The 18741-nt window shown below is 42.8% G+C and overlaps 1 protein-coding gene across 9 annotated transcripts in view; it reads left to right on the top strand.

Annotated features, from left to right (window-relative positions):
• The first annotated feature begins 2376 nt into the window (after positions 1-2376).
• The window catches only part of GAPVD1 (GTPase activating protein and VPS9 domains 1), a 33518-nt gene continuing 17153 nt past the window's right edge, over positions 2377-18741 (top strand). For 5 of the 9 annotated variants that reach the window (XM_042478981.1, XM_042478978.1, XM_042478977.1 and 2 more), the window contains exons 1-7: positions 8987-9035; positions 10740-10959; positions 11537-12380; positions 15543-15629; positions 16060-16194; positions 16289-16478; positions 17358-17438. In XM_042478981.1, coding sequence (XP_042334915.1) covers positions 9017-9035; positions 10740-10959; positions 11537-12380; positions 15543-15629; positions 16060-16194; positions 16289-16478; positions 17358-17438 — 1576 coding nt within the window. In that variant the 5' untranslated portion in view covers positions 8987-9016. Of the gene's footprint in view, positions 2515-8986; positions 9036-10739; positions 10960-11536; positions 12381-15542; positions 15630-16059; positions 16195-16288; positions 16479-17357; positions 17439-18741 lie in introns of those variants that run through there. The other 4 variants (XM_042478983.1, XM_042478982.1, XM_042478980.1 and 1 more) reach the window with 3 other exon arrangements.

The raw sequence follows: 18741 nt of genomic DNA, 5'->3' as shown, positions 1-18741 counted from the left end.
GAGCTTGGAGACCTGAGTAAAGGTATGATAAGAGGATGACTTGGAGGTCTCTCGAAATGATCTTGAGGGCAAGTAACACCACCAACAACAAGGCCCTCAGCCACTATAAGTAGTTGGCATTGCTTTCTCTTTTACGAAACCGTAATCTTAAACAGAACAGACCCGTCCTCAATGATCCTGGGCAGAAGCACTGTGCAATGATTTCTGGCATTGCACCATATCTTGCTGTACAACTTCCTACATTAATTCAAAGAGCACATCGTCTGGAGTTAACTGAGCATAGACTCCTTTGACTCATTTGGCTTTCATCAGGACAAAGATTGTGAAGGGAGTAGCATCAAGCAACCACACCAGGGACCTATCCAATATAACAAACAAGACGTGTCCCAACAGAGAGGTTAAACTGAGCTGAATAATTAAAACACACCACCCATGCACACTGTTCTCCATCCTGATGCATATCCCTTGAAAAGGACACTATGTACATCTAAATCAGATATTTAAACTGGCTTAATTTCATTCCCTCTTCCTACGGAGTTTGGGAACGACAATTTTGTAGTGATGAGTCCCAGGAGGAATTACTCTTCCTCCACAGTCGCTGGGGTTAGTAGCGTAGGACCCTCATAACAAAACACACTAGTTTTTACCTGAGAGAACACCTCTCTAGCAATCTCTAGGTCCTCCGTGCAACTCATGGTCAACATTTGCCAGACATTGACCATAGAGTTGCACTGGAGGAGCTACAAGGCCTAGAGGAGTGTTCTCTCTACATAATACTTCAGTGTGACTTTTGGTTAAAGCTGACCATAGAGTTGCACTGGGGACCCAGATATTCCTAGAGATAGATATTAGGGAACATACAATAGAAGGATATACAGTTATGCATGACTATTATTCGCTAATAATAATATAATAATAATGGATGATGCAGAAGAAATCTCATAGGGTCTCATAGCACTAGACACCAAAGTTAAGCTGAAGGGCAGGAATGAAGACGGATAAAAACAGGATGCAAAGCGATCTTGTAGCTCTTTGAGACTAACCAAGAAAGAAGTTGGCAACATAGGTTTTCCTAAACTTGAGCCGACTTCCTGAGATGCATTTAGCTAACATGGCTATACCTGGATAAAAAGAGGCATTTAATAATACAGTACAATGTATAGTTGGATGAGAGTAGCCCTTTGTAAATCAGTACTTGGAAGCGTGAGTATGTGTGGGTGCTTCTGCCGCCATGCCCTTCGGATTTAAAGCGGCGGAAAACCTAAACTAACTTTCAGAGGTGCCCCACCTTTGCGCAGGTGTGCAAACTTTGCTGTTGAAGTGCCAGTTTGTGCCAGGTTTGGCAGCGCTCCCAGGCCAAAAGGAGCCCTCTCTATGGCTGCACCAAGTCTCTTTTAGGCCTAAGGAGGAGAAGGAGATTTGCTGCGCCTGTCTTACAACCGGAGTAACCAAAGCCAGAGCCTGGGAGGCGGTGGCTCCAACACACCAGAATCAGAGTTGGGAGAGACCCCAAGGGCACCCAGTCCAACCCATTCTGCCACTAAGGCTAAGCAGAGTGGGCTTCTGGTGGTGCGTTAGTGTTGTATTCCTGCATGGCAGGGTTTGGACCTTTGCATGGCCTTTGCGCTAGGTCTGTGGTTCTAGAACCAGTCATTAAAAGGCTGATCCAGCACTCTATTTGGACAGTAACCAAAGCAGAGTATATAATGTAACTAGTTCTAACTATTTCCTACTATTATCACCCAGCAGGTGTTTGAAAGATCCGCAGGCTGGAAATGCAACTTGCCATGTAACTCATTGCAACGTAACGCAAAGGTAACTCATGGTAACTAGAAACAGAAAGTTACAAGTTGTCATTGAACATACAGGAAAAGGTTCCCATTTGGGTTCCTTCCCTCTTGTTCCTGTACCCCTTTCTTTTTTCTTTCTTTCTTCTTTCTTTCTTTCTTTCAGCTCTGGCAGCAATAGTCCATACCCTTCTCCTCCCAATGTATCCCTGGCTGCATCCACACTGCAGAATAACCCAGTTTAAGACCGCTTTAACTGCCCAACTGGCTGAATGCTGGGGAGTACTGGGAAGTGTAGTCTTGTGAGACATTTGCCTTTTCTGTCAGGAGCAAGCACTCCCTGAGGAAGTGGGGGAGTCTCCTTCTTTGGGGGTCTTAAACAGAGGCTGGATGGCCATACCAAACACACTCTCCCTCTCTTCATCCTCAGCTGTCTCCTCCAAAGAAGACCATTAAGCCCCGCCACCCGCGCCGCCATTTTCTCCCTTTTCTGGCGGACTACCATTCCCGTCGTGCTCCGGGGCGCGCCGTTCTGACGCTGCGCCTTCGTGGCGACGGCCCTGGCCCCGGCGTACAGGTGAGCGAGCGAGAGAGAGCGAGGGCTAAGGCAGCAGGGCAGGAAGGCGGCGGCGGCGGAGAGGAGAGGGGGCTGGCTGGGCGGCGGTCTTCGGGCGGGAGAGGCCCAAGGAGCGGCGGCAGTGGCTGTTGGCGGAGGTCTCCCTTCCAGGTGGTCCCTTCGGCGGCGGAGGGAGGCTGGGCTGGGAAGGGCCAAGGGGCCCCTCGTCGGAGGAAGGAAGGGAAGGGGGCGCGCCCTTGGAGGCCTCGCTTGCTGCCTTAGGAACCCCGCCTCCAGAGGACCCCAGACCCACCTCCTCCATAGGTTTTGCACTGACCCTCCTCCCATTGGGCGCTTCACAGCTTAGGCAGCGTTTCATTAAGTATATTATGTGTGTGTGTGTTGTGTGTACACACACACACACACACTATATATTAATATATACAGCATACATATGTTTTCTCTCTATTATATTTTTGCTTATATATATAATATATACACACACACACATCTATATATGTATTTTACATATGTGTTACATACACTCAATGTATGTATAAGCATACATTTATGTTTATATTAAATATATATAAAATTTTGCTATTTATATATACATACTTACATGTCTTATATATGCATTTTATATAGTCTGCACATACACACACTATATACATATATGCATAAATTGATACTATATATATATTATGTTTATGTATATGTATGTTTTGTGTATATATGTGTGTTTGTTGTTGTTTTACTGTGTGCCTTCAAGTCATCTCCGACAGGCGACCTGAAGGTGAGCTCTCAAGGGTTTCCATTGCCATTTTCTCCTGTCATCCTTGTTGCCCCTCTTTTACCTGCTCCAATTCAGGGATTCCCAAATCTGGTCCTTCAGGGTCTTTTTTGGACTCCATTCCCAGAAGCCTCAGCCGTCTTGGCCAATGGATTCTGGGAGCCAATCAAACCACCTGGAAGGCCGAGTTTGGGAATCAATAGATATCCTTCTCGGCCAAAACTGAAGCTGTAAGCCAGATGAGGCTTCAGCAACGCAGAATGTAATGGGATTTTATTATTTCCTCCGACTTGCAAACTATGGTTCGATGAATGCAGATTAAAATAGCTTTTGCCTTCTTTGCTGCGCATCACACTGCTGGCTCATGCTCAATTCATGGTTAACATAACCCCAAGATCTTTTTGCATGGGGTGAGCCAATATCCACAGCCTAGACCTGTGCATTTGGGGGTTTTTGTGGCCTAAATGTAGACTTTGCTTGGTATAGACTTTCATTTTATAAATTCTGCCCCGTTTATTAAGGTCCTTGGCCCTTTTGGATTTGCTCCTATCTCCCAATGTGTCAGCCACCCCTCCCAGCTGTGTGTCACCTGCAACCTGATAAGGGTTCCTCCACCCGTCATCTAAGTCATTGAAAAACGTTGAAGGTTTGGCCTAGGACAAAAACCCTGAGGCACTCCATTCACAGCCTCCTTCCAGTCTGAAGCACAGACAGACACTTCTTTGAGCACCGTTTCCCAACCAGTTATGGCTCCATCTGAAAGTGTTCTCATCTATTCTAATTTAATCACTTTGCTAATTAAAAAATTCTGGGGAACCATATCAGATGCTTTGCTGAATCCAGCTAAATGACATCCATAGCATCAACATCATCATCATCAACAACAACAACAAAAAAGAAGATTAGTCTGCAGGGTTTTGTTCATGGCAAAGCCCTGCTGGCTCCTCTGAGCCCTGCATTGCCTCAGACAGACTCCTATATAATCCGTCCTCATATTTTCCCTCATATTGAGGGTCAAGGCAACGTTCTGTAGTTTCCTGGATCATCTTTTTATTTGAAGAGAAGGCAGTGTTTGCTCTTTTCCAGTCCTTGCACCTTGCCTCTTCTCCTAGATTTCTCAAAAGAAGATGGAAGTGTTTCTGTGAAGTTCCTTTATGTCTGAGATGCAGTTCATCTGGAGCTGCAGATCTGAACTATTTCAGTTCAGTAGGTGATTCCTGGATAACTCCTTTATCACCATGATTTTTCTGGCTCGTTGAATATAGGAATATTTGATTGGAATATATTGACTGGCTGAGAAGTCATGTTTAGGGTTTTCTCCTCTTCATGGGTAGCCATTTATGCTCCTGTGATGAAAACGTCACAATCAATGTTCGTTGCGGTGTGGCATAACTACTCTGTGTAAGAGAAAGAGAGAGTGTACCTTCAAGTTGATGCGTAAAAGACTCTTGGGTCAAAATGGGATAAATCCTTAGAGGGAGTTTACTATAGGAAGTAGAGTACGTTAATTTGTTTTCTGTCCTTCTTTCCAGGAGTAAAATGAAAGCAGTGTACATAATGCACCTTAGGATGCAGTTGGGGCAATATGCATTAAATCCCTTGCAGGGTTTCAAGAGACAACATTGTATGTATTCTGTGGATGCCCCAGGTACTATCCAACTAAACTTGACCACTTAATTTAAAATTTAAAAGCATATGCTTACCTTATTCCAACTGAGTTCAATAGGTGTTAAAGTGTGTTACTCTTGGTTGAATCCCACAATATCTATACATTCTGGTTTGAAGTATTTTTTTTCTCCCGCTTTCATTCTTTTTTCTAGTTGTTCAGAGCCATACTGAATTCCCGACTTGCTGGGCTGGAAAACTAGTTTCCTTTCCTACATACCTAAAACAATTATTGCTGGAACATGAGGGTGGGCATTTCATAGTTTCATGACAAGGTTTCATTTCAACTTCCCATCTTTTGTGCCATTTAAACAAGCATAGCTGGAAACAACAACATTGCAGATTTGAAGGGGCTGCTATCAGAGTTTGAGGTAAGCCATGCAATGCAGTTGGGTGTTTCCGCAATCCTGGTAACCATTGCACAAAAACAAGCCAGCAAGCTAGTTCATCTGAGGGTTTATTAATGGCAGTATATATGTATTTCCACTTGGTACATGAGTCACAAAGGTTACTCGCCTGGCCCCTCATATATATGTGTTTGGCACTGAAAGGAATAAAACCAACTCCTTAGCGGTTTGCAAAGGTTCTCCCTGCCTGGTTTCCTTGTGGCAGGTTGCCACAGACCACTTTAAGGAAGTGACTACTTAGATGTTTGTGAGAGGTACTGGAACTCATAAGGAAGCATGCCTTTTATTTAGAAAGGTGAATACATTGTGTGACATTTATGATGTTTCAAATATTTAATTTGAACGTTGGGCAGTGAAAAGCAGAGCCTTTCACATACATTATTGAAGTAGGAAAGAAAAACACAATAGAGGAAATCTTCAGGTCTGTTTTGAGAAGTGTCTTGTGCAGATGGAGTGTCTGCTGTTTTGCATTGGTTTATGTTGTAGACGCCCAATTTGGCATGGGGTGATGAATCCTGTATTGGCTGCTATGGCCAAGTGATGTGAAATCAAAATCTTTTTAGTGCTCTAAGGGCTTTTAATAAATTCCTTTGGTCTGTGTGCATGTAATAAATCAACATTGGCTATAATTCTTGTATGACAACATGAGGTTGGTCAACAAAGCCAGGCTGGCTGTTGTGTCAAGGAACAAAGAAGGAGATACCGCAACATGTTTCTGTGTACTCGGGTATAATCTTATCTCATTCCAAGCATTTTATCCCAGTCTGGAGGAGTCAAGGAACAGAATTTTAGGCGGTGGTGATAGATAGAAAAGGAAGCTTGGTTGTCAACAACTAGAGGCAACAAAGATAGAACTATATAACCCCCTCATTGTAGCCTTAATTCAGCGCTTTACCAACAGCCATGCTGGCTAGGGATGGTGAAGTTATAGTCCAGCCAGGGACGTAGCCAAGGGGGGGGTTCTTGGGGTCCGGACCCCCTCCCCTTCCATTAGAAAAATGAATGGTGTGTGCTGCTGCGCCGCCACACCCAAGCCCCATTATAATGGTGGCACTTAGTCTGGACCCCCCCCCTTCCTAAAATCCTAGCTACGTTCCTGGTCCAGCTCATCAGGATGGTGCCAGTTTGGGGAAGGCTGCCCTAGTGGTATGCCTTCACTTCCTTACAGGTAAGGGAATGGTTGCCAGTCACACTTGGTGGGAAAAGAGAAGCTCTGTGCTTGGAGCCACTTCTAGTAAAGACAGAATCTACCTTCCGTTTTTCATAGCAGGTGGTTTCTTCTTAGTTGCTAGTCCCTGAGTGTTCTCAAATATGTGAAGTCGAAGGCTTTCATGGCTGGCATCCATAGTTTTTTGTGGGTTTTTCGGGCTCTGTGGCCATGTTCTAGAAGAGTTTCTTCCTGACGTTTCACCAGCATCTATGGCTCTCATCTTCAGAGATACTTCTCTACTTTCCCCATGCAGTCTGTAGCTTGACCCCCTTCATCCTCCTTTCAAATTATACCTAGATTTTTTTGTGTCCTAAACTGGTACTTGCCTCCATTTGTCTTCCCATCGTATCTCTCCCACCAGCTCTGTGAAATTTTTAAAGACCTCATGTATACTGAACACACTTCGTAGAACTGGAAGAGACCACAAAGACCATCCACTCCAACCCATTGTCATGCAGGAATACACAGTCAAAGCACTCCTGACAGATGGTCATTCAGTCTCTGTTTAAAAACCTCCAAAAAAGGAGAATCTACCACTCTCAGAGGCAGCATGTTCCATTGTCAAACATCTCTTATCTTGAGGAAGCGCTTCCTAATGTTTTAGTAGGATCTCTTTTTGCTATAAGTGGTACCCCGGGTTACGAAATTAATTCGTTCCGCGGTTAATTTCGTAACCCGAAATACCTTCGTAAGCCGAATTCCCATAGGCGCTAATGGAAAAATAGCTCTCTGCTGCCCTCCGGTGGCGGAAAATAGCGCCGCGGTTTTTTCGTAACCCGAAGAAACCTTCGTAAGCCGAAGCAATAAATCCCTATGGGATTTTTTCGTATCCCGAAAAATTCGTAACCCGGCGCATTCGTATCCCGGGGTACCACTGGTAGTTTGAATCCATTGCTCCTTCTCTGGAGCAGCAGAAAATACGCTTGCTCCTTCTTCCATAGGACATCCTTTCAAATACTTACACATAGCTATCATGCCACCTCTTGGCCTTTTCTTCCCTAACCTAAACGTTATGAGTATGAAGCCCACTTTCTTTGTTCTTACCCCAACTTTTTCATAATGATAAGAATTTTTCTGACAATTCTATATCAATTGCCACAGACATATCATCTTTGCCTCCATTGAGTTGCAAACCTCATTGAATTTCATCTGTGCTTCATGCAGGATGAGGGTCTGATAAGCCAGAGTTAGCCCATTTAGCGGCTTTAGCAATCTTTGATTTCTAAATATAGGAACCCCTGTTCCGTCTCTTTTGATGTCTTGCAGTGGAAATGTCATTTTCACATGAAGCTGTCAAAAATGAATAGATTAGCTTGGCATTTAAGCCTTTGCCTTGTGGCCAGGAATTGCAGGCAGACAAGTGAGCAGTTTGCCAGAGGGGGACTCACTTTGTTGAGTCCATTACACAAACCAGGGGGGCTTTTATTCTTGTTGTTGGCTTTTGAATACAACAGGGAGCATTACAGATTTGTACTTTAAAACAGGATTGGCAAATTTACATAGTTTGGTTGAGTTCTGCTTTTTTATTTTTAAAGAACCAATGCATTTTGTACCACTTTCTCTTAAGCAAGACTGTAGTCAACAATTTTTCCAGCATAACACAATGGTGCTGAGTAAACGATGCATAATATTTTCTCCAGAAACCAAAGGGAAGGAAGGAACTTCCATTGACTTCCATAACTTCGGATCAGTGATTCATGGTAACATGAGAGGCTTTCAGGGCAAAGCTGCTCTTTCAGCATCGGCTTAGACAGTGGTGAAAGTGAGACTGACACACAGTCATCTCTCGAAAGTCTTTTTCTTCTTGGGCTTCCCATTTCACTGAATTCAAGTATCGCTTTTATTCATGCAGATAGTGTTGGTACTTCTTCCAAAGCAGCATTGGCTTGTGTCTATTATTGCATTGGCTTCTTGGCAAGTTTGGTCCTGCTATTCTGGACTCTGGCTGGCAGCATACAGGTAAAGGTAGGGGATACAGCAAGGTTAAAATGCAAAGGAAGGGGAAAGGACTCCAGCTGCTGTGGCTAGAACTGGTCAGGAGTTTGTTAATTTTGACGGATAAGAATTTAGCCAGCATGAAGTTTGAATTTTGTGTAGTTTAATTATGTGATTTAACGTTTGCAGGTCAGTTCTGACAATAAAAGTCACCGGACTGGATGTATAGCTTCTTAATAAAGGTTCCTCAGTTTTGACTCTTGAGCCTGTTCCTGAACTTTGGTATCCTGCTGGATTACAGAGTTAAAAGTAGGAGGTTTTGTTTTGAGGCCCTGCTATGACTCAAGGCCATCTCAGCACGTTTTAAACACTGTGAACTGGGCTTGGGAACCTTTCACTCTCTGAATGTTTTGAAACACCACTTCCACAGTCCCATTCCATTGGCCATGCTGACTAGCACTGCTGGGAGATGAAGCCCAAAAATATCATGTGCCAATGGTTCTCCTCCTCCCCTGTTGTAATACCCAGATCTGACCTGGGATTGCAAAATAGTTCTCTGTACCAATATATTCCTTGCCAAGAAAATCCCATGATATGTTCACCTTAGGGTTGCCAGAAGTCAGAAATGACTTAAAGACACACAACAACAAGACAATACATTGCATGGGGCTTGCACAGGAAGGTGAGGCTCTTCGACATGAATGGGAATGCTGCAGCATATAAGTTCATCTGTAATATATACCACATACAGTAGGGATTTGGTCGTGCTCCTGATCCATTTCAGTGGGACTTGCTGCCCCAGTATATTAAATGGGGAAGGGAGAGATGTATATTTTTGGGCTTTGCCAGCAAATTACCTTGAGCCAGCCCTGGACCAGGGTGGCACTTCTAGGCTCCAGGTCTTAAATAGCTGACGCGCAAGAACCTGGGCATGTTTAAATGCTGTCATGAAATATTTAGGCGGTTGGATAACCTAGTATCAGGTTTATTATCCTTTCTTTAGAAAATCCTCTTGGACTTTAGGGGAATGTACTCGCTCCCTGATTCCAGAAAGAGAAGACTTCCTCTTGTGAAGCACTTTGTCCCATCAGTTACATTTGGTCTCCTCTCTGTAGATCTTTTCCCTCTCTTTGATGAAAAACAACCTTGTTTATTGTTAGTGTTTGTTTAAAGGTTGTTTTATGCATGTGCTCTCTGCCTTTATTTTTTTGCTGTATTTTAAACTGAATTTATGGTTTTAAATGGTAGAGCAGGTTTCCATTGTTGCAAGCTGCCCAGGCCCTGAAAAGGCAGGGTGCAATTGTCTGTCGAACTGAATGATGTTTGCCTGTTAAAATGCTACTCATTCTTTTTCCTGCACTTGAATGTGGCTGGCTGTTTGCATTTGGCAGTATTGAAAAGTGTCCCCTTTTTGTAGCCAGATGAATAAAATTATCCCACACAATGTTTTGCAAATGTGTATTGCGTGAAGGGCTAAATTAACATAAAAATGTGAATAGTTTTATTTTGATTTTGTTTGGTGAACATGGCAGTGGAGGAAGTGGATGTCAAAGCTTTACATGCTGTTATTTTTGAAACGGGGGCTTTTTGAAATCATGGACTAAGTTTTTGGTACCGAAGACTAACCAAAAGATAGCAGTTCTTGCTTTTGAAAGGCCTATTTGTTTCAGGTGCTAAAACAGGAAGGAATTAAAAGGAGGAAACTCCTGTGCTTCAGAAATCTCTGTGCTTGCAGATTTTCAGTTTGGACTGGTTTAGTTTTAGTTTAATATGTGAATTCTGCTTTCTTTTTAAGAAAACAAAACAAAGTGGTTTATCGTTCAAAAAGGAGTACAGTGTAACAAAACAACAACATTCCCATCATTAAAACAGTGAACAGTAGTTTAAAATGGTGGCAGATAGTGTTGCCCTTTAGAGCCATTGAAAGAAGATTCCTCAAAGCCCCAGTGCATATAGCCAGTTGCCACTAATTTTGGGATATGTAGTTCACAGCCCTGAGTAGGCAAGACCTGGGTAGGGCTTTTGATGATAGGGCAACTTGGAAGTCTCTCATTCATAGGGTTGCCATAAGTTGAAGTTGACTTGATGATAGTTAACAGTTCAAAGCATCTGGTGGACACCAATTTGCCTATCCCTTCTTTAAAATCCGATCAGGCAGCAGGACTAACATTTTATCAGAAACACAAAGCAGATGGTCACAGATGGAAAACTGGCTTAAATAATGCTTTTTATAATCTATAATCTCTCAAAGGCTGAGAAGAGTGAGTTCGGTGAATCTTTGTTGGAGGGGAGTTCTACAGCGGTGTTGCTGCCACTGAAAAGGCCTTATGAATTCTTCATGGCATCAGATGAAAGCTGATCTTATTCTGTTTTCCTACTTTTGCAGTGAGTAACCCAGCATTCTGCTGTCCCTCTTTAAAGATGGTGAAGCTGGACATTCACACGTTGGCTCATCACCTCAAGCAGGAGCGGCTGTATGTCAACTCTGAAAAGCAGCTTATCCAGAGGCTGAATGCAGAAGTGCTGAAGACAGCGGAAAAGCTGTACCGCACAGCATGGATATCCAAGCAGCAGAGGATTAACTTGGACCGACTAATCATAACGAGGTAATGGCACATCAGAAGTTGAATCCCCATTCCCCCCTCCAAAAAATACTTTAAGTGCTTTGTACACTGAAGCCCTGAAGGAATTATGCATTATAGATATATCCATACATGTCATACAGACCATTTGACCTGGTATATAGAATATGTAGGTTTGAGCTGATCCTGAAGTGTAAAACAAGTGGAATACTCCAGAACAGTACTACTTCAGGCAGCAGAAGGAAGTGCTCCATTGATACAACAAATGTGTGTTTCATTAATGGATTTTGGTCCTATCCATCCTACTCCTCATTCAACCTGTTCTGTAGCCACCTCCATGACCATCTTTACTAATCCCCTTTTGGGAGAAATGTTTGGAGTTACGTTCTGGTCAAATCTTTCAACATTTAGCATGACCCTTGGTATCTTGGGAGTGGCAACAGGAAATACCCCAACCTAGGATATCTTTTGTATATGTGAATGGACTTTCATGATAAATACTGAACATGTCCTTCTTTTTCCCTTTGTTGAACCAACTCTGAGAATTGTACATTTCAGGTGTGATTAATATAACTGGCTTCATTATTTTATTTTACTTCAGTGCTGAAGCTTCCCCTGCTGAATGTTGCCAACATGCTAAGGTCTTGGAGGATACGCAGTTTGTGGATGGATACAAGCAGCTGGGCTTTCAGGAGACAGCCTACGGAGAATTCCTCAACCGTCTGCGTGAGAATCCTCGTCTTATCGCTTCCTGCCTGGTTGCTGGAGAGAAGCTCAACCAAGAGAATACGCAAAGTGTCATTCATACAGTCTTTACCTCCATCTATGGCAACTGCATCATGCCTGAAGATGAAAGCTACCTCCTCCAGGTCTTGCGCTACTTGATTGAGTTTGAACTCAAGGAGAGCGATAACCCCAGGCGGCTTCTGAGGAGAGGCACTTGTGCCTTCAGTATTCTGTTCAAACTCTTCTCGGAGGGGCTTTTTTCTGCCAAGCTTTTCCTCACCGCCACATTGCATGAGCCCATCATGCAACTGCTGGTCGAGGACGAAGACCACCTGGAAACTGACCCCAACAAATTGATTGACCGCTTCTCGCCTGCCCAGCAGGAGAAGCTGTTTGGAGAGAAGGGTACAGAAAGGTTCCGGCAAAAAGTTCAGGAGATGGTGGAGTCCAACGAGGCCAAGCTGGTGGCTTTGGTGAACAAGTTCATTGGTTACCTCAAGCAGAACACATACTGCTTTCCTCATAGCTTGCGGTGGATCGTGTCCCAGATGTACAAAACACTTTCATGCGTTGACAGGCTGGATGTTGGGGAAGTGAGAGCCATGTGCACAGACCTCCTCCTGGCCTGCTTAATTTGCCCTGCTGTTGTCAATCCTGAACAATATGGGATTATTTCTGATGCCCCCATCAACGAAGTGGCAAGGTTTAACCTGATGCAGGTATGATGGCCTTAAAATAGGCATATAAATACATGTATAGATATGCGTCTATTCTTTGTTGTTGTTGTGTGCTTGCAAGTCATTTTTGACTTACAGTGATCGTAAGGCAAACCTATCATGGGTTTTTCTTGACAAGATTTTCAAAGGAGGTTTGCCATGGCGTTCCTCTGAAGCTGAGAGAATGTGACTTGCCCAAGATCACCCCACTGGGTTTTATGGCCAATCTGGGAATAGAACCCTGGTCTCTATAGTCATCGTCCAATGGTCAAACTACTATACCACCCTTAGCCATATTAATCTGTAGTAACATAAAGATGGAAAATGATTAGGCACTAAGGGGCTGTCAGGCAGAATGGTCTTTCTTAAGCTGTGAGACCCATTGATTCCTTCTTACGGTGTATCCATTCTACATAATTAAAGTAGTTTGATACCATCAAATGCAATGAGTCTATCCTACAGAATCCTGGAATTTGTCATTTGGTGAGGCACAGACCAGGCTGAATACCTCACCAAACTACAAATCCCAGGAATGTGAACTGTCATTGTCTTCTGTCTAAATACCATTGTTTTCGGTTCCTCATTGCTAACACACACTTAGTATTCTGTGGCTGCTGAGCATGCCCAGCCTTTATTGGAGCTTTCTTGATTTCCCCTTTACCTTTAGTTATTTTCCTAAATACCTTTGTACATACATAAATTACGCCCAAACACGCAGTAACTATACTTCATTTTTGCCCATGCTTGGTGTAGTTTTGAGTTCATAAGGATGGGCATTCAGAGCATGGATTTGCTTTTAGAACACAGGATGAGTTCTTTAGTGGTAGCATCAAATGTTTAGGAGTCTGTTTCTCTTTCTACTTTGACATGTCTGCGCAGCTGGACTGCTTCACTACCTTGGGAAACAGCTATTCATTCGATTACAGGATTCAGGATCAACCCTATAAAACTTTAGGCATGAAGAGTTGATTTGGACTTTTACTAGAATGTTGAAATCCACCAGCTGGAGCCAAGTGCAAAAGACATAAAACATAGAGTAAATAATTCTGAGGCCAGGTATTTGTTTTGGGTAGCAGAACTGACTAGAGCTTACAGTCCAAGAATTGAAAATCCACCTTTGGTTGCCTCTTTCCCTCCATCTACTTCAGCCTTTCTTTGTTTGGACAGTATAATTTTATGAGTGGCTGGCCCATTTTGTTGTTGTCATGGTTAAACCATTGAGATCAAGAAATCCTTTCTCACTTGTTTCACCTAGAGACCTAGCATTAAATTTTGATCTGTCTTCTACCATGTGGTTAGGAGGAATTGGTTCCTAGTGACTAGGTTGAGAAGCTTTTGACTGCTGTTGAATTGATTCTGGACATAATGGGAAACCAGAATTCCCGATAAACTAACTCAGCTTTGAAAAGAAAGGCTGGCCTTCTTTGTGATCCAGTTGATGCCTATAAGGCCAAGGCCAAGAACACATTTCTGATTCCTAAGAGCCAGTCATCTGTTTGGATGTTACTTTTTAAGCTCTGTACATAGCAGGACGAAAATAAATAGAAACATTCCTAGCTGTTATCAAATTTTTGGATGCCAAGTCACTTGGGTTTTCTAATCCTGTTCCTACTGCAGATAACTCACAATGACAAATTCCACCATCCTCTTTTCTTTCACTTAACAGAACTGCAATAGCCTCTCAGTTGCTTCTTTTTATCAGGGGTGTTGTCAATGCAGTGTCTTTATTGTCTGAAATAAGATGTTGATGAAATAGAATCACTTCTCCTGGAGCAGTTAACTCAGTCGGCCATTTTATTGCAGAAGGTTGAATTTTTGGGGGTGTTTCTGTATAGTATCTGTTACGAGTGAAGAGCATGGGTACAGTGGAAATCTTAACCTTGTATTTCAAAGGCAATACAGGACTCCAGCTTTTTATGAGGGTGAGAACAGTAATGCCATGAATATGTGACCGAATGCTGAAAAGCATCTGTGTTTGGGGGAAGTCATTGCCAGTGGTCTTGTTTTTTGGCATGATTTCAGATTTGTCTGAAAACTGCACCAGAAGTCCCCCAAACCCATGAAAATTCTCAGAAACACTGAAATATATTGCAGAAAACCAAGGCATTTTGGGTTGGGCGGGTGCAGTCCACATTGGAAAGCTGGTGGGACATTGCTCCCACCCGCGCACATCTCCCCCTCCGCTCCCCAATATACATAGACTAAAGCATGCAACATGCTTGTTGAGAGAATGATCAGTGTTCTAGATGGGCAGCACTTCAAGGGACACATATTGTGCCAGCGAAAAAGCATTGGCATCTCTTAGGTTTGCTTTATCTATTCTGCTGTGGGTTTTTCACTGGGTGGAGGGAAGTAATACCTAATGTGCTTGAGTAGAATGTATGAATGTGTGAAGACACATGAGAACAGATTTAGGTGATCAAGTGTCATGTAGTACATAGATTACAGAGAACTGTTATCTGGCCACGCTCTGCCCAGTGACCTTGTTTTTCAGCTCACGAAAGGAGGCACTGTTATATGTTGGTTCTCTGTGACTGCCAGAACTAGAAACGTGTTATTTTTGGAACAGCCAAGTGCTCTGTCTATATAATGATTCTGTGTATTCCCCCTGCTCCTGAAAATCATTCCCTCTGGCAGGGCATGATAAAGGGCTGTAGTTCAGGATTGCATTAGGCTCATCTCAGGGATGCAAAACTTTTAAAACTGGATTAATAGAATCAAATGCTTAATGTCACTCCTTGTGGAGGGGAAGATACAGGCCACCATCCTAATGGACATATCTTAAAATCCTAACTTTGGGTGCAGACCTCCTTTCTCTTTCAGGGGACCTTGTCATGCTGGGCTTCTAGTCTGTGGGTATTCTCCATAAAGACTGGCACACTGCCTCTTGAGTGTGATGAAGAGGCAGACTGGGATTTGAGTGTTCATTCTATGTATATATTTATTTAATCTATATTTCCATCCAGGGAGTTCAAAATACACATCATGTTAGGCTCTGGAGTTTTTAATGGAAACTATTTTAACTCATGGAAAGAGAGAACACAGCATTTGAAATTTGAGAGAAGTTGAATCTGAATATTTTCTGTAGCCTGTTTCAACTTAGGAGGATGTTGTGGCTGTGTGTGTGTGTGTTACATTCTGTCTTCATCTGTTTTTTGACTGTAGGTTGGAAGGCTTTTGCAGCAGTTGGCAATGACCAGTTCTGAAGAGGGAGACCCCCGCACAAAAAGCCACCTGGGTAAATTTGACAAAGTAAGAGCCAAGATTGTAAAACATGTCTATGCTCAAGGTTTCCTTCTTTTGCATGGACTTGTAAAGGGTTTTGCTGTCAGTGAGTGAATGGCAATATGTAGGTAGACTCTAACCAACAGCAACAGTCTGCAAATAAATGTAGATGAGTTGCCAGATGTATGTCCTTTAAAAAGTCTGCTGGTGTTTTTTGTGTTTTATTGATTATTGTGTAAATTATTATTTTCGATGTTTCTTCCCCAGTTTTCTGTGGGAGGGATTGGTAATGAAATTGCCATCTCACCATTAGCATTGCAGAAGTCTCTTGCTGAGGCTCTAGTACTGAAATAAAGGACCTTGTAACACCAGTTTTATTTGCCATAGTATTTGGTGAGCTGCAGTTCACTTCATCAGGTATTGAAATGGGTCACTTACCCCTGTTTTCTCCTTGTAGGGTTGTGTGGCTGCGTTTTTGGATGTTGTTATCAGTGGGCGGGCAATGGAAACCCCTCCTATGTCATCGGTTAACCTCCTGGAAGGACTGAGTAGAACAGTGGTTTACATGACCTATGGACAACTTACAACTCTGGTAAGTATCCAGGACTGCAGAAGGAAGACAAATCAGGGTGTGCACACAGTAGATCTACTTTGCTTTGTATATTTAACAATACCCTTGTTTTTAGGTCAGCTTTATGCGGAACGTCATGTCTGGCGACCAGCTGAAAGAAGACCGGATGGCTCTGGAGAGCCTTCTGCTTAACTTACCCCAGAACAAACCAGGCAAAAGTAGCAGCCTAGAAATGACACCGTACAACACACCACAACTTTCTCCTGCAACTACACCAGCCAACAAAAAAAATCGGTTGCCTATAGGTAAGGATGCCTGTGGGGTAAGGGGTTTGGGGTACTGGGGTTTGGACACTGCTCACGAAGACTGTTCTCTGCTCCTCTTGTTACACAGCCATGGCTTTCAAATAACTAAAAGGAAAATACTGTGGCCGGTTGCTAGTCACAGCAGGGGCAAATCCACCATCTCTCCATCTTGTTGATTTAGTGGGTTCACCCTGGCCATACTTGTTAGTTCCAGATCCTAAAGATAAAAGTATATTCCCTCAGATTCCTATTCATTTTTGTAAATGCTATACTGACTTTCCACAGCTGATGAATGTCAAAGCCTTTTAAAGACAACATCTCATTTTTAGTGTGGCATTGTTAAGAAAATGGTTTTGGGAGTGGGCTGCACTAGTCTTGTCTCTTCTGTCAGCTTAAAGTTATAGGTACTTTGCACTTTGGAAAAAGAGATCAAAATTGTTTAACTGCACCGTTTCTTCATAATTTATTCTGCTAATCAGAGAAGAGAACAATAAATATCCAGAGGACTGCCACCTCTCCATGATTACTAGAAAAGTTTCCTCGGCAGCCTCTCTGGCTTCTGAAATCACTCTAAGCAATGCTTGCAAGTGTGTCTTCATATCTCTAAGGCTCAGTAATTTGCCATAAAAGAAAATGATATCTCAACAAGCTGATTTCTCTGCCTGATGCATTTGATGGATGCTCTTACACTGTTGCAGACTTGTACTTTACATACAGCCTGGCTGTATTGTTTCAAAGCCAGGTATTTCCAGTATCAAATCATTCCTGTTGGCCTGTTTCTTCCTTTATCTGTGTATGTGTGTATATTTTTACAACTGAACAGTGTTTTCTTTCATCCAATGGCTTGACTTCTGTTTCTCTTTAATGCTGTCAACTCAGGACAACAGTTGGCAGCCATCACTGCCTGGGACACGTCCGCCACCAACCTGACATCTCACATAAACCTAGTAACCCCATTTGGTGGGTAACAGAAATCCTTGCCTCCTCCTCCTTTGTTAGTGTCTCTACAAAGCCATGCTTTGCATGCATTTTCCTGTTGCCAACTGCTCTTTTAAGAGGCATCTCTTTTGTCCCATTCAGAAGCTTGCTTTCTGATTTCTGATATCTTTTGTGTGTGGAAGGGGGGGGGAGGATAGCTGAAAAATCATGGTTGGCAAAGCTTATTTGGAGTTGATGTGATGTACTTTGGCTCAGAAGCTTGCTTTTGCAATTGATGCACTCTGCAAAAGAGAACATAGTTTAAATATTGTGTTAGTAGCAGAACTTGGAAGAGTTACTCTTTTGGGCTACAACTCCTAGAATCCCTCAGCCAACATAGTGACTTACTTTACTGGCTGGGGGATTTGGAGAGTTGTAGTTCAAAATAACTTTTCCCAGGCTCTAATCAGTATTCTAGAATGCTAAATAGAGCTATAATCTTCATTCGCAATCCAAACAGGTGCCCAAGCATCCGTTTTTGTGCACCTGGCTGTCACAAAGCATTCATACCTGGCTAGCTTGATATCACTGCATACGTTTTTGTCTCCTTTAATTGCACCTAATCTCCTGACTGTCTTCTGTTTATGTGGAAAAGTGTACACTGTACTTATTTTTATTTTTTATTAATATCTCAGAGCAAAATATTTTGAACAAGCAATTGAACTATTCTGTTGTAATACCAGCCAGACTCTGGGCCAGCTTAGACAACTGGCAAAGTTAAATGATCATATTTTTCTTGGATTCTGCTGGAATGGGTTTGCACATTTGCCCAAATGTCTTGTACCTAGGAAACTAGTATGTGAAGAAGAAGGGTTTGGTCTACTCTTGTAGGTACAGTTGGCCCTCGGTATCCATGGATTCCACCATCCATGGATTCCATCATCCACAGATTGAGCTGTGGATGGTGGAATCCATGGAGAGAGAGAGATAAGCAAATCTTGATTTTGCTGTTTTTTATAAGGGGCATCATTTTACTTTGCATGTAATGGGAACATCCACGGTTTTTGGTATCCATAGAGGGTCCTGTAACCAAACCCCAGTGGATGCTAAGGGCCCATCTATGTTGTCTTTTTTCATAGAGTTATTTCAAAGGTGCTGCTTCTTTTGGCAGCTTGAAATGGAATTGAAATGGTCTGACCCAGGGGACACCTACCCAGTTCCACTTATTTGTGTGGCTTTTTGTTGTTCTATGCTGCAAGTGTTGGAGACTCGGCCTTCTCTGACAGTCCAGCATTGTGTTTGAAGTTCCATAGTGTGTTTTGTTCTGTTTGTGTCATTAGAAGTC

The sequence above is a fragment of the Sceloporus undulatus genome, chromosome 7 (assembly GCF_019175285.1).
Source record: "Sceloporus undulatus isolate JIND9_A2432 ecotype Alabama chromosome 7, SceUnd_v1.1, whole genome shotgun sequence".
Classification (NCBI taxonomy): Eukaryota; Metazoa; Chordata; class Lepidosauria; order Squamata; family Phrynosomatidae; genus Sceloporus; species Sceloporus undulatus.
This window is presented reverse-complemented; position numbering and strand designations above follow the sequence as displayed.